Source organism: Lytechinus variegatus, chromosome 12, assembly GCF_018143015.1.
Source record: "Lytechinus variegatus isolate NC3 chromosome 12, Lvar_3.0, whole genome shotgun sequence".
NCBI lineage: Eukaryota > Metazoa > Echinodermata > Echinoidea > Temnopleuroida > Toxopneustidae > Lytechinus > Lytechinus variegatus.
This window is the reverse complement of record NC_054751.1, coordinates 23,731,711-23,751,251: the sequence shown is the minus strand read 5'-3', so window position 1 is coordinate 23,751,251 and position 19,541 is coordinate 23,731,711. Positions and strand designations below refer to the sequence as shown.

At 37.2% G+C, this 19,541-nt stretch overlaps 1 protein-coding gene across 1 annotated transcript; it reads right to left on the bottom strand.

Moving 5' to 3' along the window:
- Positions 1 to 7,105: 7,105 nt before the first annotated feature.
- Positions 7,106 to 17,830, bottom strand: LOC121425339 (short-chain collagen C4-like). Its single transcript, XM_041621368.1, has 4 exons — positions 17,788 to 17,830; positions 13,959 to 14,078; positions 8,627 to 8,776; positions 7,106 to 8,149 (listed from the first exon to the last, which is right to left on the bottom strand). Exons 1-4 carry the CDS (start codon positions 17,828 to 17,830, stop codon positions 7,665 to 7,667), a joined length of 798 nt encoding a protein of 265 aa, XP_041477302.1. The 3' UTR covers positions 7,106 to 7,664.
- Positions 17,831 to 19,541: the final 1,711 nt, after the last annotated feature.

The window sequence follows — 19,541 nt, the reverse complement described above, 5'->3', positions numbered from 1 at the left end:
TTTTTACCTTTGCCATTTTTACATCTGCCAATTTTACCTCTGCCATTTTTACCTCTGCCATTTTTACCTTTGCCATTTTTACCTCTGCCATTTTTACCTCTGCCAATTTTACCTTTGCCATTTTTACCTCTGCCATTATTTTTTTTTCTTTGCAGTTTTTATTCGTCATAAAAATAATCAAAATATACAAAACATATCGTTGCACTTCAATAAAAAAAGAACATTGTATAAGTACATACAACATAATCTTAATTTACAAGAAAATTGTACCCCAGCGCTGCCGACAGGACGATCCATTAACCGAAAAAAGGAGGGTACGGCCATACCTAACGGTCCAGAGTCGACCTGGCGGCATCGCCGGGGTATAGCGCAACCAAAAAAAAATTATGACATTTTCATGTATTAACATGACCGGAAGCACCACTACAACATGAACAGAAGATAAAACAAAGTCACAAAAAAGGATAACACAAAATATGAATCTACAGTGGTTACAATTTATGCAATGGAAAAATACTTGTTTATGTTTTGCCATTTTACATTGTGTTTATTGAGTTTGTTTTTCTTTTTTGCAATAATTTCTTCGGTAACTTTATAAGATAAAAGATAATAATTAAATTGTTTTAAACTAGGGAGAGTCTCTTGGTATTTACATCGCAAAATGAATTGTTTACCAAGTAAAATTAGAAAATTAAATGCTAAGGCGGATGGAGTAAGTGGTTCTAGTAATCCAAATAAAACAGTTTCTCGTGAAAGGAAATTATTAGGACTAAAGTCAGTCACTCTCGTACGCAACGCATTCCAAAAGGATGCTATTTTAGGGCATACAAAAAACAAATGATCCAATGTCTCGGGTGTCGCATTACAAAAAGAACATAATGCATTTATTACCTCTGCCATTTATTACCTCTGCCATTATTATCCTGCCATTATTACCTCTGCCATTTTTACCTTTGCCATTATTACCTCTGTCATTTTTACCTCTGCCATTTTTACCTGGCACCATCTAAATGAACGGGGATTCAACAGTCGAGATTTTAGTGTTCAATGGAAATTCATTTATTCACCGGTAAGAGGGAAGATGAGAATTAAAAATGATTGGATCTTGATTGTCGGGAATAAGGACAGGGGCGAATATAGATTTTTTCCAAGGAGGGAGTTTGTCCGAGAAATTTGACAAACAAACAGTTAACCCCTACCCCCCCCCCCCCCCCCGTAGACCCGCCACTGAAGGGTGCATTAGTAAAGCTATACGAAATAAATCACAACGCAATTCATGCATAATACTTTTAAAAACGTGTACAAAGCACGGAGATACAAATTAAAAGAAAAGGCAAAATTGTAATCATAGATGATGCAGCTTTCAAAATTCTGAACAAAACTGAATTCTTTGTCGACATATCTGTTAGATTGTTGTGTTAGTTTATAATAAATAAAATTGTAGAGACAGGGTGAATATTGTCTCAAGTGTTTTATGAACGGTTTTAACTTCATCGATGGCATCAGTAGCTAGGCCACTTAAACTTATAATGGCAGAGGTAAAATGGCAAGGCTAAAAACAATGCATGTCTTATACCCAGCACAATCAAAATATCACAGTACCCCCCCCATGCTTATTATGTGGATGTGCCCCATTCTTCCTGCTTCATGTATTTTCTCCATATCTACTTCCACTTCACCGCTAGGGCGCTCATTATCATGGCAACACGTCCCAGTAAGATTTTCAGTTCTTTTTAGGGGGTGGTGGGTGAGTAACATTTTCGGAAATTCAGTTCTTAAGAAAAAAAAATTCCATGGTAGACGAAGGTAGAGTGGATCGAAATCTGCCTCTTTGAAAATTAAACATTTAAGAAAGCGAATAAAAAATTCCAAAAACGTCATTATGAAGGATTAATTAAATTTTCCAAATTCTCCTTTCATGACACGCTCCCCTGGTCCCTGGACTCGGAAGGGACCTTATAACGATCCAATGCATGATTGCTTGCTTATATACAAATGCTTTCTTGGCAATCAGGTAAGAAAAAAAACACCGCCGCCACTGTCTCCCTCTTCCTCCCCTTCTCTTCCTCCACCTCCTTGCGCCGGCAGGCCCTCCTCCTTCTGCTCCTCCCATTCCGGCCTGTTCTTCCTCTTTTTCCTTATCCTCCTCATCCTCCGGCCTGTCTCTCATCTTCATCCACCACCATATTCTCTCCTCACTCATCTCCACATCGTCACCTAATTTTACAACTAAATCAAATTTGGAATAGTTATGAACTTCCCCCCATTTAAATCATCGGCAACATCAATTACAATCATCACGTGACAGCTCCATAATAGTTCACGCAACATAATTTACCGAACAAGCGCAAGACACAACATTTGAACAGAAATCTTTGTAATTGAAAACTTTGAAAAGGCTGAATAAAATGGAAATATAAGTATACACCTTTTCTGGCGTTGTCTTTCAATAGACCACTATGACATATATAAAGAACATAAAACGTGGTTTCAATCGTTCTGAAGAATACTCTACCATAAAAATATTCAAAGAAAAGTGTTTATATTGCTGAGATTACTATCATTAAGACATTGAAGACCTGGGGTGTTTCATCAATATCTGTCGTCTCATAACGAAACATTCCATGTTTTTTTATTGGCTGCGAAGCACAGGTGGGTCATTCTCAAAAAAAATGTTACGATTCACAAAAAACGTGTCTCGACTATCTTATGCCCGCTAGCTTCACAACCCTGAACATTTTCTACAAAAATATTATCAACAAAATGACAATAATATAGACTAGCTCCACAAACCATATGCGACCAGTGACTAGTAAAGCTCTATATCTATTACACAGGCCTTTTATTTTTGCTTTTTGTTAGAATATACATTGTCTCGGGTCAGTTTTTTATTTTACTATCATTCTCTTTTATATGTACTCTGTATTTCTTACCTACATCAATGTCTGGTGAGGGCAGCAGGGTGTATACGTCTGACAAACTGGGCTTATCCTAGTATTTGATGATCACTTTGTGATTAATTTCACTTTTAACTTTGTCCTCAATTCATTTTAACCTCCGTGACGAATACTGCCACAATTTTTTCTCCCTTTTAAACTGAATGATATTACATGATAATGTGTCTGCAAGTAGAGTGATATTCATTAAAATAAAGGACTATTCTTAAAAAATGAAATGTATGACTAAACAGGTTTAACATCCGTAACGCACCTTAAGAAAATATGCACTTTGGCAGTTCTGTTAAGGATTCAGTATTATATAGGATAAGAGACACCTTTCATAATAAATACAGTTTTCAAAGGTAGGGCTGCTAAATAAGGTCCACGTTGGACCACAAAGCACAAAGACATTAACTTCCGTAACGCATTAACTTCCGTAACATTTTTTCTTGAATATGCTACAAATTTGTGCTATAATGCATCACTCCGGATCATACAGATATGAATTATATAAGGTACCCTCCACCTACGTACCCATAGAAATAATAGCTATTCATCCTTGTAAAATTATTATTGCAGATCTTATTTTCAACATCACTTTGTAAAGAGGGAAAATTGCCAGCGAAAACAATTTCCCGAGAATTATATTTGATATTTAATGCTTTTGGAATTTTGAATAATTCATACTACAAATTTTGAATATTGGAATCTTCTTTAGAACTTAAAATTTCTAAATTTCTTTGCTATAGAAAGTGCATTAACTTCCGTAACAATACTGTTACGCAAGTTAATAAACTTCTCTGCTGTACTTTGCTGGGATTGAAAGTACGATTCTAGTTCCAGAACAGGTGACATGCCTTTGTCTAATGCTGAAGTCGGTAGAAACGGTGGAGAAAAAGGGAAGAAGGAGAAACAATTAAGGTTTCATGGACAAGGAAAGAGAAAGGAAAACTATTTGCGATGACTCATGAGGAAGGTTATTTCACCGATCAAAAATGTGAGCGCAAAGTGCGAGCTAAAACTTGTGAATAGTCTAATCTGAAAACTTGACATTCTAAGCATTTTTTGTTGTTGAAATGATCAGGATGTTATCTGAATAAAGTATTAATGCAAGTACAAAGTGCTAGCTGTTTTTTTTTTCGTATTCTGACTGAAACCTTGACATTCTAAACACTGTTTGTACTTATTACAAGAATTGATGCGACTGTAAATATTTTATATTTTGATCTGAGAACAATAACTTTTTGGACGTTTTAATTTGAGAACAAGACATATATACAATAAACAATTATTGCAAGGGTAAAACGTTCGCTTATTTAGGTTTAGAACCCAAAATGGGACATTCTATTAACTTTCTGTAATCATAAAAAGGATGGTTGTCTGACTAAGGAAATGATAAGCAGCAAGTGCGAAGCGCGAGCTGAAAATATGTCATTCCAATATGAAGACCAGACATTTTAAGCACACTTTCAAAAAAAGAGGATATAAATTGAATAAAAAACAATTTCATGCAAGAGAATGCAAAAGAACAAGTGGGGATTATATGTATCTACACCATCAATCAACTCTTTTAATATTCATGAAGATATGCATAGACCAAACTGTTTCACTAAAATAATGCATATCTTTCATATGGCATAACGCTGTTATTCCTCGTTCGACTTTGATCATATTTGCAGTATTTTGTTTGTCTGATTATTATCTGTTCAGATCAGATTTTTCAGCCTGGATGACCCCTTTAATGCGCATGAAAAAGCGCTGAAATAATGGATATAGGCCTACTGACATGAAAACATGGAAAGGGGTATTTCAAACACTCACGGTTTGTTGGAATTTATTATACGTATTTCGATAATCAAACATTTTGGCTATTCATATTTTTTTTTAAATCACGAACAGGATGCGTAATTGCGTATCTCAATGAAACAATATCATTATAATGAAAACAAATCGCAATTAGATCATATAGATTTCATTAATAATTCATGTATTTGTGGATTTTTAGCCTCTTGTTTCATTCACCTCACTTTATTATTATTCCTTTCCCCATGTCCTTTTTTAATTCTCTTCCTTTTTTCTCTCTTTATCTTTTTCGGCTATTGGCAAGCGGTGGGATTCCTCGTAACCCAGAGAACTCATCCTGGTTCCCGGGGGGGCCACTTACATTGACGAGTGGATACCATGCGCGACCAAAAAAACACGTAAAAAGGATGTCCTTTTCATGATAGGGCACGTTACGTACGTACCGGGCGTACGTAACGTGAAAAGGGTGTCAAAAACACAAAACTAATGAAAAAAGGGTATCTATTTCGCTAGGAAAATTACGTGTTTAGGGTCGAATTTGCGGGGATGATAAAACAAAATTAAAATGTTTTATAAAGGATGTCCTTTTTGCCCAAACACTACGTGTTTAGAGTCCTATTTGCGCGAGGTGTAGAAGGTGGGGTCGTACTAAACCAAATAAGGTAAAGCCGAAAACCAAAGGACCAGTAACAATAAAACATTCCTGTACTTGTTAAGGGGTTCATTTCAGGGAATATTTGCCAAGAGTATCGTTTTGTTTCCAATACTTGTTAAGGGTAGGGTTTCACACGCCAATACTTGTTAAGGGGTGCATTTTCAGAATATGGAAATTACGTGTTAAGGGTGCTTTTCGAGACCCCATGGTCGCGCATGGTATCCACTCGTGAATGGAAGTGGCCCCCGGGTCCTGGTTACGGGACTGCGATTGTTATATTTTGTTTATTGCCAAAAACCTTTAAGATGAACTGCAATTCTGTGGCTTGGTTATTCGGTTTTCTCATTCCAACTTTGAACAAGAACGACAACAAAAATGACAGTTGTCCGCTTCCTGTTCTGTTTTTAACATTTTTTATGGGGGGATTAAGCAATGCGTTCCACATTAATCTTTAATAAATAAAAAAAAGTAGACGAATACCTTGATATGGATGTTCCCAAGCTAACAAAATAAGTATTGCAATTTGCAACTTGATTTTAACTTCCGTAACGAAGATTGACAAGGTTAAAAGCTATCGAGAGGATGTAATGGTAAACTATCTTTGGATTCCCAGCATTGGTCATGCATTGCTAAGGATCTCAGGTTATGGATGAAAGATATTTTAAGGTTGCCTCATTCAAATTATGAACATTAAACTGAACGAAAGATGTGCAATGATTTTTATGGTACTTTTTGTTATATGTTAATTGGTAAAGTCCTGCTTCTGAAAACAATATTGAATAGTTTTTCCATCTTGCAAACATTTTTGCTTCAGAAAATGAAATTGTTGATACCACGCTAAAACTAAATTGTGTGCATTTCAATTTCGATCATTTCAAAAGTGATTTAATCGAGTAAAATAAGTGGGCCATGCTAACGATTAACCTCCGTAACGATGATATACAGTGCTCGACTTAATCCGGTCAGTACTTCAAATTGACGCAACAGCGACTTGCCCCTTTTCTGTTGCCACCTACTCATACATGGTACTTTCACAATATGCATCTTTCAACCCATTCTGTAGACTTCATTTTTACGATTTCTTCCCCCATCAATTGGTTCATTTTTCTGAGAATGACCCAGGTGTCTGACGATTACCATCGATTACTCTGGTAACTGCTTCTCGATTACCGGTCGGTGCTCACAACTTTGATGAAATAATCCCAAGATATTCATAATTATATCGACTATACCGTCACCACTCAAGGAGTTGTTGCTGGCTACAATTCAACCAATATTATTACGTAACGGTTACTATAATGTTGACTGGACATTGCCTGATCCTCGAGTAGGGTCTAGACTGTAAACTTTCAGTTTAATAATAATAATACATAACATTTAAAGTCGCTTACTATACTGCATGGTGTTTCTAAGCGCACTGTGTTCTGTTTATGGTTTGTACTTTGGATTATAAGAATACAGGGCTCCAAGATAATTTTTCCGATGGAAAATTTGCACGTCATGCCAAACAAAACCTACTAAATAAACCCGAAGCCTAATTGAACCTCGGTCACATTTGCTCTACGGCGGCCGTACGGCGAAAACAGCCGTTTGATTCATTTTTTATTGAAACTACCAATATGGAGCTGGTACAAAAATGTTACGGCTGTTTTCGACTTGCCGTACGGTCGCCAGTAGAGCAAAATGTGACCGAGGTATTAACTTTACAGTATTCTGAACCAAAAACTCTATTACAATCCGACCCCCTCTAAGATATTAAGATCGGAGCAAATGTCGCAGGAGAAAATGTCGTGTCACTGAATAATGATTCCTATATCTCAATCTGTAATCATCTTTGTTAATGATGGTTACATAACTGTATGCAATGATTTTCCTTTGAGGCAAGCATTATGTGAGCTAATGATAATTATGAAATTAGAAAGAAAAAAAAATTATGCGAGGCAAAAAAAGGCCAAGCCTGAGGATGTTTTCTTTAAGTACTAGCTAAAATTTGCAATTGAGAACACTGAAGGAAGTCAGGGGCTTGCGGTTTTTTGGGGGGATGGGCACTATCCTCCAACCCCAATACGTCAAGGTTTCTGAAAATTATCTGTCAATGGCACACTTGGAAAGAAACAGTGGGTGCAACTATATAAGTACTAGCTACTTCGAATTTGACATATTCCTTCGGGAATTGTTTTTTTCGACTGCATGTTTCAATAGACGAGCTACACTACACAGATATAATTCAACGTACGCACTATATTATCACTCGATCTAAACAATTTCTAAATCGTACACAAAGCGCAAGTGAGTTCCTGACCGTCAATATAGGGTCCACAAGGAAGACCACTTCCGGCCACACATGCCGCTGTTACCATGTAGAAGAGAGCCCCATTTTCGTTTCCAGCTGTACCAGGCTCTGCTTCCATGTCATGATCGAAACAAACGAACTCAGTACGTTTGTGGCCATGATAGGCTGACATGAGGTAACCACTGTACTCCAGGCGCCACTCGTCAGAAGGGCACTCGTTCCGCGCAGGGATCATCAATTTGGTAGATCGTCCTGAGGGCGCCCTACAGACTGCACATTTTGGTGTGTGGTCGTGGATACCTTGGAGACGACCGATGGCGTTGCTGGTCTGATATTCGGCAGAGTACAGCAGACCACGACTTCCACCAGACTGATGTTCATCATAAATTGGGTCAGGTGGCATACACAGATAGTTAGAACCACTTCCAGTATGTTGGTAGTGAGCTCCTGCTGCAGTACCTACAAATTGCGCACACAACAATTATGCTTGTAAGTACAGTTCAGCAGAGGATTATATGCTATTCGATTGTCTACTTACTGTCTCTCGGCCAATGCCACTTATATAACCTTCTTAGTATTCTCTTCACTTACATATATAACAAATTAACTTTACATTGTTGTTGTTAATCTCTGTTGAAATATTGTGACTGCGTGTTGTGCCCCCTATTTTTTTTTTGGGGGGGGCGGCTCATTACGCTATACTGATCATTATTATCATCATTATTATTATGTTACTATATATTCTAATTTCCATATTTTTTTATAAAATATTATTATATTTGTTGCCATATTGCTTTTAACTCTGTTGTAAAATGTAGTTACTGTTTCACCCTACCCCCCCCCCCTCGCACGGCTTTTAGTCTACTGAACTGCGTGAATGAATGAAATTGACTAAAAGGTAATAAATAGAACGTATTTTTGAAAATGTTTTCTTACCAGCATAAACCAGTTCTGATCCATCAACACAAACATCTCTACCCCATCTTATATACACAGCTCCACTACTATTGACATTGATTACTGTATTACCACCACTCGTGTTTTCACTGCTACCATCGTTCGTTTGGTCTACAGGACTCGGCATTCCTGAAGAGGGGGAACAAAGGTTTTGATATAATTATGTATATATACATATATATATATATATATATATATATATATATATATATATATACAGATTTTCGACACTATACCAATTATATTTTCCTTTGTCGGGTGAATGAGTTTTGAACAATGACAAAGGAAAATATAATTGGTATAGTGTCGAAAATCTGTCTATCTGACGGTCAATCGGATCTGGCCCGCCCTAACCATTAACCCATCTCTGTGGTCTAGTGGTTAAGGCACCGGCGTTCAAAGCTGGGGGCCCGGGTTCGATTCCCGGCAGAGACATTTTTTCGGCATCACCAATTTTTCCAAAGGGTAGATAGCTCTGGGGAACCTTTCTACCCTTGGGAAAATTGGTGAGGCCGAAAAAATACAAGATTCCAAATACTGGACAAAGGAAAACTGGACAAGAATACTGGACAAGATTCCAAATACTGGACAAAGAAAAACCTTATGATTAAGATGACGATGTATAAGACATCTTCGAAGAAGCAGAGTGACCCACATAAGGAATGTTAAAGTCTATGATGAAAAAGTTCAGAAAATGAAGAAAGTATAATGGCTTGTGTCGTGTAATTCGAAATTACCCTTCATCGATTGAGAAAATAACAATGTCGGATCGGTCGCATCTATACCCGGCGCGGCCGGGGCAGAGTGACTTTCCTCGCTCTCTCGGTTATGACTGTAACCATGGGCAACAGTTTGGGGACAGGGGCACCCTTTCACACATAAGGAATGTTAAAGTCTTTGATGAAAAAGTTCAGAAAATGAAGAAAGTATAAAGGCTTGTGTCGTGTAATTCGAAATTACCCTTCATCAATTGAGAAAATAACAATGTCGCATTTATACCCGGGGGCAGAATGACTTTCCTCGCTCTCTCGGTTATGACTGTAACCATGGGCAACAGTTTGGGGACAGGGCACCCTTTCACACATAAGGAATGTCGCATTTATACCCGGGGGCCAGTCAAATATATTGCTCTTAACATGCGTGACCAAAAAAAACCGGTTTAAATTGGGGTGTTTTTTCAGTTTCGGAAGCGGGCCGCACGTGCACTCGTTAAAGGTCAAGTCCACCTCAGAAAAATGTTGATTTGCATCAATAGGGCACATGAGAGTAATTCAACCGCGCGCAAAGCATGCCGGACAGGCGTAAGTAAAGATCACATGACTTTATTAATTAAAATAATTCATTAAAAATAGATCAAATGTTTGTATATCAAAAGAAAAACGATAGACATAATGCTATGTTCATACTCTTTCATAATCAAGGCGTTTGGGGAGGCTAGACTGCATTTTTGTATTTCATTTTAATTATTATTACCCACAATGCAGTTCTGGTTTTTGTGGCAATGAACTGGCCGAAATTATGGTTAGTCTTATTTCAGGCCATTTAACTTTTGATTGAGCTGGTCAAGTACCTGATTAACATATCAAGTCTTAATGTACTGTTAATTGTGATTAATGTCAGTGAATTAAAGCAAAATCTATCGAGGGATTGATTTTTAATGATTTTTTGATGAGCTATGATATAACACGTGAGTGAATGGGGGTCTGTAATACTCATGTGTGCCCTATATCGCGACTACACTTCTACACTGTCGTTGCTATGGCTGGGCGTCGTCTGCTAGACATCGGTGGTGAGAATGCTTCAAACAGTTTCATGCAAAGTGATAGGTTATGTTTAACAACATTTGATAAGTATGTAACTCGGCATTTAGTGCATTTATCGACTACGATGCTGAAATGACGCTTTCAAATGTATATTCAATGCTTATCATTTATCATGCAGAAATGCGAGTTTCTACTGTCAATATAGGAGATCTGGTCGGTTTGAGAGTGTGAAATAAAACAAGTACTAGAAGGAACTTCAAAATGATAAAGAACTTCTAATTATCATCAGGATTCCTATTTTCAATATCTAGAGCACACAAAGAAAGAAAGATGAACAAAACATTAAAATACATAAACTTGTCTCAGTCAGATGTAAAACATCATAGATTGCGCACTTGAATACTATTCACTTCGTTGAAAACTACAGGAGGGGGGGGGGTGCTGAGTCGGGGTACATTCCCCCATCCTCCTGGCTTGTAAGCAGGACGGGGTTGATGCCTATAACACCCCCCCCCCCCTTCTTCCTCCAAATTAACGGTTATAATAGGGAAGAGAGGCGCCAATGAGCAAAAGGAATGCTTACACTCTTTGTTATCAATTTTCTTTTATTTACTTTGTTTATTCTTATGCGAATACATAGGTAATAAATCACCTCGAACGAAATTAAACATGTAAACAAGAAGTTGTAAATCCACATAATACATATTTAGCCCATTGATGGACATCAAGCAAGTAGAACTTGTAGCTGCAATACCATAGGAAGCGCACAAAATATATGAATGGAACATTGCATTTTTCCATTAAAATGAGGGGTGTCTAATGAGACGTTTTCTTTTCTTTTAACACGTTTAGTCAGATTAGGTATTGAATGCAAGGTATCAATCTCTTCAGGAGAACCCACTATTTCTTTTGAGACCAAAATGTTCAACCTTTCGTCATTTGACCCACAGTATAGGGCACATGAGAGTAATTCAACCGCGCGCAAAGCATGCCGGACAGGCGTAAGTAAAGATCACATGACTTTATTAATTAAAATAATTCATTAAAAATAGATCAAATGTTTGTATATCAAAAGAAAAACGATAGACATAATGCTATGTTCATACTCTTTCATAATCAAGGCGTTTGGGGAGGCTAGACTGCATTTTGTATTTCATTTTAATTATTATTACCCACAATGCAGTTCTGGTTTTTGTGGCAATGAACTGGCCGAAATTATGGTTAGTCTTATTTCAGGCCATTTAACTTTTGATTGAGCTGGTCAAGTACCTGATTAACATATCAAGTCTTAATGTACTGTTAATTGTGACTAATGTCAGTGAATTAAAGCAAAATCTATCGAGGGATTGATTTTTAATGATTTTTTGATGAGCTATGATATAACACGTGAGTGAATGGGGGTCTGTAATACTCATGTGTGCCCAATAGAGAAAAATCAGACAAGCACAATGCTGAAAATTTCATCAAAATCGGATGGAAAATAAGAAAGTTATGACATTTCAAAGTTTCACTAATTTTTAACAAAATAGTTATATGAACGAGCCAGTTACATCCAAATGAGAGAGTCGATGATGTCACTGACTCACTATTTCTTTTGTTTTTTTATTGTTTGAATTATACAATATTTCAATTTTTACGAATTTGACGATTAGGACCTCCTTGCCTGAAGCACAAAATGTTAAAATAATTCCACGTGTTCAGGGAGGAATGAAACTTCATTCCACGTGACAATGACGAGAAAATACAAATATTTCATATAATAAAATACAAAAGAAATAGTGAGTGAGTGATGTCATCGACTCTCTCATTTGGATGTAACTGGCTCGTTCATATAACTATTTTGTTAAAAATAAGCGAAACTTTGAAATGTCATAACTTTCTTATTTCACATCTGATTTTGATGAAATTTTCAGTGTTATGCTTGTTGAATGTTTCTCTTTTTATTCAAATCAAGTTTTTGTTGGGGTGGACTTGTCCTTTAAGGATATCAAAAACACAATTTTTTTAAGGGTAGTTTTGAAAGACTGGTCAATGGTCAATCGCAGGGTCAAACGTATTTAGGGTATATTTTTTCCAAATCCTTTTTTTAAGACTGTAGCCAAACATGTTTAGGGTATTCCATTTTCCCAAGCTTTTTCCCCGGGTCATATGATCTGGCGAGAAATTTTTAAGGGGCCAAAATATGGAATTAAATCCAGCGAATTATTTTGTGTGGGGGGTAATTTTGCACACAGAGGAAAACGCCTTTAGGGGGTGTTCGGAAATAATTTGGTCATGCATGTGTTCAGCAATACATTTGACTGCCCCCCCCCCCCCCGAGGGGCATTTATATTGTCCCCTTCCTCCCCCGTGAATGACGCCATCCCTGATTGTTTGGATTATGGTGAATAGAAGTTAATTTCAATACTAAGCAAAAATGGAGTTAGGATATTGCCCACAACGATTGTATTTCGAGTGTATCAAGTTTGTCATCAGGTAACATTATTATCAATAATCGTTATTATAATCAATTAGTGGTGTTTTTTTTCTTATTATCATCATTCCTATCATTATCATCACAGTCACATTTGCTATATGGCGGCCGTGCGGCGAGTCGATTTTTTTATTAAAATCATCTATAAGTAGAAATGCTCGGCGCGTCGCGCGGCCGAGCACATGTACGCCCCGAACCTACGGCGAATCCACCGCATAATCTATCATTGCGATAGACATCACACAGAAATTTGACATAGGGCCCATAAATACAATTATCATGGCAACAATGCCCCTGCCCACATTTTGCCTCTGGGTACCAAATTTGATGACAATAATATGACGCAGCAGCGTGAATCTGTAGTAGCATCTGTTAGAAAAAAATAGAGTAATCTGGATATGTTTCGTAAACCTAACCCTAAGACCCCCCACACACACACCAAAAATGACAGGCATCTTCGCTTTACCTTCTGATATTGCTTCTGTGTGCCAACTGATATGACAAACTTTCTATATGGGAACAGCATGGTATTATGATACATGTACCTTGGGATGAAGTAGGCATGATACATTGGATTGTCATAGTTATTGTTAACACTCATTTGGGTTGTTACAATGGCAATAAAGACCCTCCCCCCCAAAAAAAAAAATGGTAGGCATCTTCGCTTTACCTTCTGATATTGCTTCTGTGTGCCAACTGTTATGACGAACTGAAAAAAAAGTTACAGCTAGGTTTTACCAAATTTTCCACAAATATATGGTTACCATGGCAACCATGTCTCCACCCACTCAAAAATCATTAGGCGACTTTGGTTTTCCATAATGGACCTTCATGCCACATTTGAAGATGATCGGAGAAGAAATACAGTTGGTAGAGCGCTCACAAGGAAATCTCTGCTGCGGCGCGACGAGGCCAAATCCATAGTTCCCTCCGAACTCTGCATGTTCGGGAGATACAATTATGAAGCTGGTAAAAAAAATGTTAAAACGTTTTCGACTCGCCGTACGGCCGCCGTAGAGCAAATGTGACTGAAGTATTAACGACAGTTTGACTCCCGTCGTCACCATTATTCTACCTGATAGTTGGCCATTACACGAAGCGTCCCTCCCATCACGACCGTCTCTTCCCGGCAGGCCAATGTCTCCAGGTGGTCCACGGGGACCGGGAGCTCCTTCTGGACATAGAGAACACGGACCTGACATGAAATAAAAAAACAAATTTACATGTAAATGTATTTTTATTTTCTTGTTTATAGGGGAATCCAGCCTTGGTCATAAATGTTGTGTTGGAAAGGAGAAAAATAAATCAAACAGAATGGTGAAGGTTTGAAAGAAATCGGACAAGCAATAAAAAAAGTTATGGCTTCTTTAAAATTGAGATCCCTAAGACTATGTAGATTTCAAATTGGCAACTAGGATAGTAAATCATGACAAGGGGCAAGGACAACTTTCTCTTGGCCATGTAATTATCAGGGGTTTGCGGTTTTCTCTTAAAGGACAAGTCCACCCCAACAAAAACTTGATTTGAATAAAAAGAGAAAAATTCAACAAGCATAACACTGAAAATTTCATCAAAATCGGATGTAAAATAAGAAAGTTATGGCATTTTAAAGTTTCGCTTATTTTCAACAAAATAGTTAAATGAACGAGCCAGTTACATCCAAATGAGAGAGTTGATGACATCACTCACTCACTACTTCTTTTGTATTTTATTATATGAAATATGAAATATTTTGATTTTCTCGTCATTGTCATGTGAAATGAAGTTTCATTCCTCCCTGAACACGTGGAATTCCATTTTGTTAACATTTTGTGCTTCAGGCAAGGAGGTCCTAATCGTCAAATTCGTAAAAATTGAAATATTGTATAATTCAAACAATAAAAAACAAAAGAAATAGTGAGTGAGTGACATCATCGACTCTCTCATTTGAATGTAACTGGCTCGTTCATATAACTATTTTGTTGAAAATAAGCGAAACTTTGAAATGTCATAACTTTCTTATTTTCCATCCGATTTTGATGAAATTTTCAGCATTGTGCTTGTCTGATTTTTCTCCATTGAGTCAAATCTACATTTTTCTGAGGTGGACTTGACCTTTAAGTAGCTATATATACCATGTACGCATCTAAGAATAAGTCAACTATAATTTCTTCATTTCCAAGTGGGATCCACACTTTACAAACTTTGCTTTTTAGTGGATCCCTCATTTCCATTTATGCTCTATATTATACTGTTTTATGAAGTAGGAATGCCCTATAAAATTGTACTTGATTTGTATCGCTTTATATTACTTTGTATTATGTTTTGAATGGAAATGAAATAAAGAAATTAATTGAATTGAATTGAAATACCCGTTCCCCGTGGGCAGAGATATAAATATAACCAGGGTAGTATATTGTCTTATGTCCTCATGAAAGAAAAACAAAATTTGAAGTAAAACCTTTGAAAAAAAACAACAACATTTTTCCATTTTATGAATTGGAGCAGGCGCGTACGCAGGGGGGGGTTAGGGGTTCAACCACCCCCCCCCCTTTCGTTTCCTTTTTTTTTTTTTTTTGGCTTGGCTTGTCTCCCCAGAGGTCGGTCTGGTAGATGCACGGTACCCCTACATAATAATGTATGACGCAAGAAATTGTAATTACAAAAAGAGGGCGGATTCCCCCCCCCCCCCGCTTATCACTTTTTAGAGACTGGGGGGAGATTAATAAAAAATCAGCTCGAAACCCCCCCCCCCCCCCTTTCAAAAATCCTGCGTACGCGCCTGAATTGGAGTACATGAAAGAGTTAGTCCTTGCCTTACATCACAATGACAATACATATGCGGCCAATTGAAGTCTCCATGGGTGATTACAAAATTTTAAAAAATTCATAACTTTTTTATTCTTTATCTGATATTGTTCAAACTTTGCACCTAACAACTTGTCTGATTTTTCTTTTTTCCTTTGATAACATTTTTTTCATTTTGGTTAGAATCCCCTTTAAAAACCGGAAATTTCACCCGTTTATAGGCCCGTTTACCCCCCTACTTTTTGGGAACAAAAAAATGTCCTTGTAAACGCTGAAAAAACAGAAATAAAAGTACGAAGGATGTACATGTATTACACCCATGTTTAATTTTCGGCCTCATAACGGCCGGCCTGATCCACACAGGCCTACTCGCTGTGGCACCGCATTCGGTTGGTTCACATGTAGGCAAACCACGCCACCGCAACTGCGCGCCAAACAAGACATTCTCTTGCACATGGGTCTCCTGCACTCCATCAACGGCCGATTATAGCTCTAACATAGGAGGATTACCATATGCGCACATGCAAGCCGTAAGACAATATTTTAAAAATGCTTAAAATGCCCGTTTTCAGGCCTTAATATCAACAGATTTCGAGCTCTCATTAATATCAAATTGATAAGTAAGGTAACAGTTTCATGAATTCCTAATAATGAAAATGTCCCTTTTTCAGAATGGAATATTGATTTCGACAAGTTTCATCTCCCGCTTAGGAAGAGGAATAGGAAAATAGTCATTTTCATATGACAAAATGTCCTTGCAATTGGGTCCAAATAATAAATTTGAAAAAAAAATCGGCTCGCGCTTCGCGCTCGCATCATTTGTAAAGTACCATCCATATCCATTTCGCAACTTTCCTACGATGCTTGAAATATTGCTTTAAAAGGCTCAATTGACATCAATTGTTTTCAGCTCCGTGCTCGCGCATTATTGATTTTCATAATAAATGTATTTATAACACAGATTCTAGGTCTAAATCTCAAAAACAGGCGTACACAATAGATACGCAGTTTGTTCTTTCATTCAAACGTGCTTGAATTATCCAGTTTCATATCAGAATATCAAAAATGTTCTTTTCGCACTTTGCGCGCTTGCATTATTAATGTATGAATAGGCCCAATTAGTCATTTTCGTGATTTACGAAACATGAATAGTCTGTCCCATTTTTTAGGTCTAAATCATATTTTTCCACTCGCGCGCTTCGCGCTCGCATGAAATGTTTAGTTATATACATATCCTGTTTATGATGACAATGAAGTGCTTAGAATGTCAAATTCTTAGGTCAAAATGTCAAAAATATTCAGCTCGCGCTTTGCGCTTGCATTATTGATTGTTGAAATATGCATCGTTTTCATGGGTAACTGCAAACAGTCCTTAAGGTCTGTTTTCCCATCAGGCCAGAACGTATATTAAAACAAATCTGCTTGCGATTCGCGCTCGCAGTCATTATTTAGTTACATACACATCTTGTTCATGATCACAATCATTGCTCAGAATGTTCAATTTTCATGAAAAATTACATGAAATTTCCATTTAAATAAATAGCTCGCACTTCGCGCTCGTACTATTCAATTAGGGCTTACACTACTTCATTTATTTTTGTGATAATAAAGCTAACAAGTGACCATTAGGAATACCCATTCAAAGAAACAAATAGAAATCAACGTTGAGCGGCCGATCGAGGAAAATATGGGTAAAAAAAATCGCCCCCCCCCCCCTTATTGGCGAAAGCTGGATCCGCCCCTGGTCTACTCTTCTTCCTTTTTGTATCGGTAAACCTGGCAAAGCTTTAGATTAAAAAACCAGCCAGACAAAAAGGAATGTTATAAAATGACGAATGAGAATAGTGCAGTTTCATTTTGCTCCTGATAAATTGAATGAAAAAAATATTTGTTGTTTGATTTCCGTTTAAAAAGCACCCACAGTACACCTCCAACGAATTCGTAAATAGCATTGTTAGGCCGATGAAGACATAATGATACGATACAATGCCTAACCATGACATGCACTTCTTATTCAATCTTTGTACATGCGGGGGCTTTTTGACAATTTATTGCACGGGGGTTAAAAGCCTGGCCATGTTATACCTTAGGCTGTCATTTTACCCATGCCACTTTACCTCTGCCATTATTACCTCTCCCTTTATGCCATACCCCTGCCATTTTTACCTCTGCCATTCTGTATTTTACACAAATGCATGTAAGATTACACAGTGCAGTATAAGATTACAGGTGTTCTCCAGATTCTACTGCAGTTTTTATTTTTAAGTATAAATTTTCTAACAGTGTAAAAAAATGGCGGAGTTGAAAATGACAAAGGTAAAGATGGCAGAGGCAAAAATGAAAGAGATAAGGGGTGCTGGTTTGTATAAAGCCGAGAAATAAATTTTCACTCCAAAATGAAAGAGGATTTGGTTAAGGGGGAATACAAAAAAAAGAGATTTAATCCACCTAAATGAAGTTCATTTAGGTCAGAAAAAGAATTACAACAATTACATATGAAACAATTTTTTTTCTTCTGTTCAAAAAATAAACATTAATTTGTATCAAATCTCTACATTTTAGCATACCAACCTAATTACCAAGAGGGTGCTGCTTATGGTCTACAAAATACCCAACAGCACTTCCGCTTCCAAGGGTTATGATCATCAAGGCGTTTATATTCAATATCATATTGGATGCAGTGATGGTAAAGGTTCAGAGTCCTCTTTTATGCAAAGAATCTGAACCAGACTGCCGCTTAATCGACCCCAAACTTGTTTACCAGTCAAAACAAGATTATTGATTTTCACAATCAGTTACATATTCAGGGCCGAGCCTGATGCCGAGCATGCTTATTGTCATTCAAATATTCAAAATAATAATACAGACGACATTACGAATAAGGACAAAAATATTTGACGACAATCATTCGTGACAATTTTAACGTCTAAGCTTCCCCCTATATATTATATTCTCTATGTTTTTGCCCCGCCCCAAACCCTCTCTGTCTTTCCACCTCTCTTATGTCTACTCTTCCTCCTATTTGCATCGGTAAACCTGGCAAAGCTTTAGAAAAACAAGTGGAATGCCTCTGGCCGTCTCACCTGCTCACGCGGTTCAATATAGCAGCAGTGCTGACTTTGAATACTACTCTAACTCGCACAAGATGTTCAGTGATACATGGTTACTCTTATGTCCACTTTTTATGAACTAGACCAATAAACTTACAGAGATATGATGGTTATTCAACAAAAAACCCAACATGGCCAAAGTTCACTGACCTTACATGACCTTTGACCTTGATCATGTGACCTGAAACTAGCACAGGATTTCAGTGATACTTGATTACTCTTATGTACAAGTTTCATGAATCAGATCCATAAACTTTCAAAGTTATGATGGGAAATTCAACAGATACATCCAATTCGGAGAAAGTTCATTGACCTTTCACCTTGGTCATGTGACCTGAAACGCGCACAGGATGTTCAGTGATACTTGATTACTCTAATGTCCAAGTTTAATGAACTAGACCAATAAACTTTCAAAGTTATGATGGTAATTCAACAGACACCCCCGATTCGGCCAAAGTTCATTGACCCTAAATGACCTTTGACCTTAATCATTAGACCTCAAACTTGCACAAAATGATTCAGTGATGCTTGATTACTATTATGTCGAAGTTTCATGAATCAGATCCATAAACTTCAAAGTTATGATGGAATTCAACAGATTCCCCAAATTTGGCCAAAGTTCATTGACTCTAAATGACCTATGACCTTGGTCATGTGACGTGAAACTCATGCAGGATGTTCAGTGATACTTGATTAACCTTATGTCCAAGTTTCATGAACTAGGTTCATATATTTTCTAAGTTATGATGACATTTCAAAAA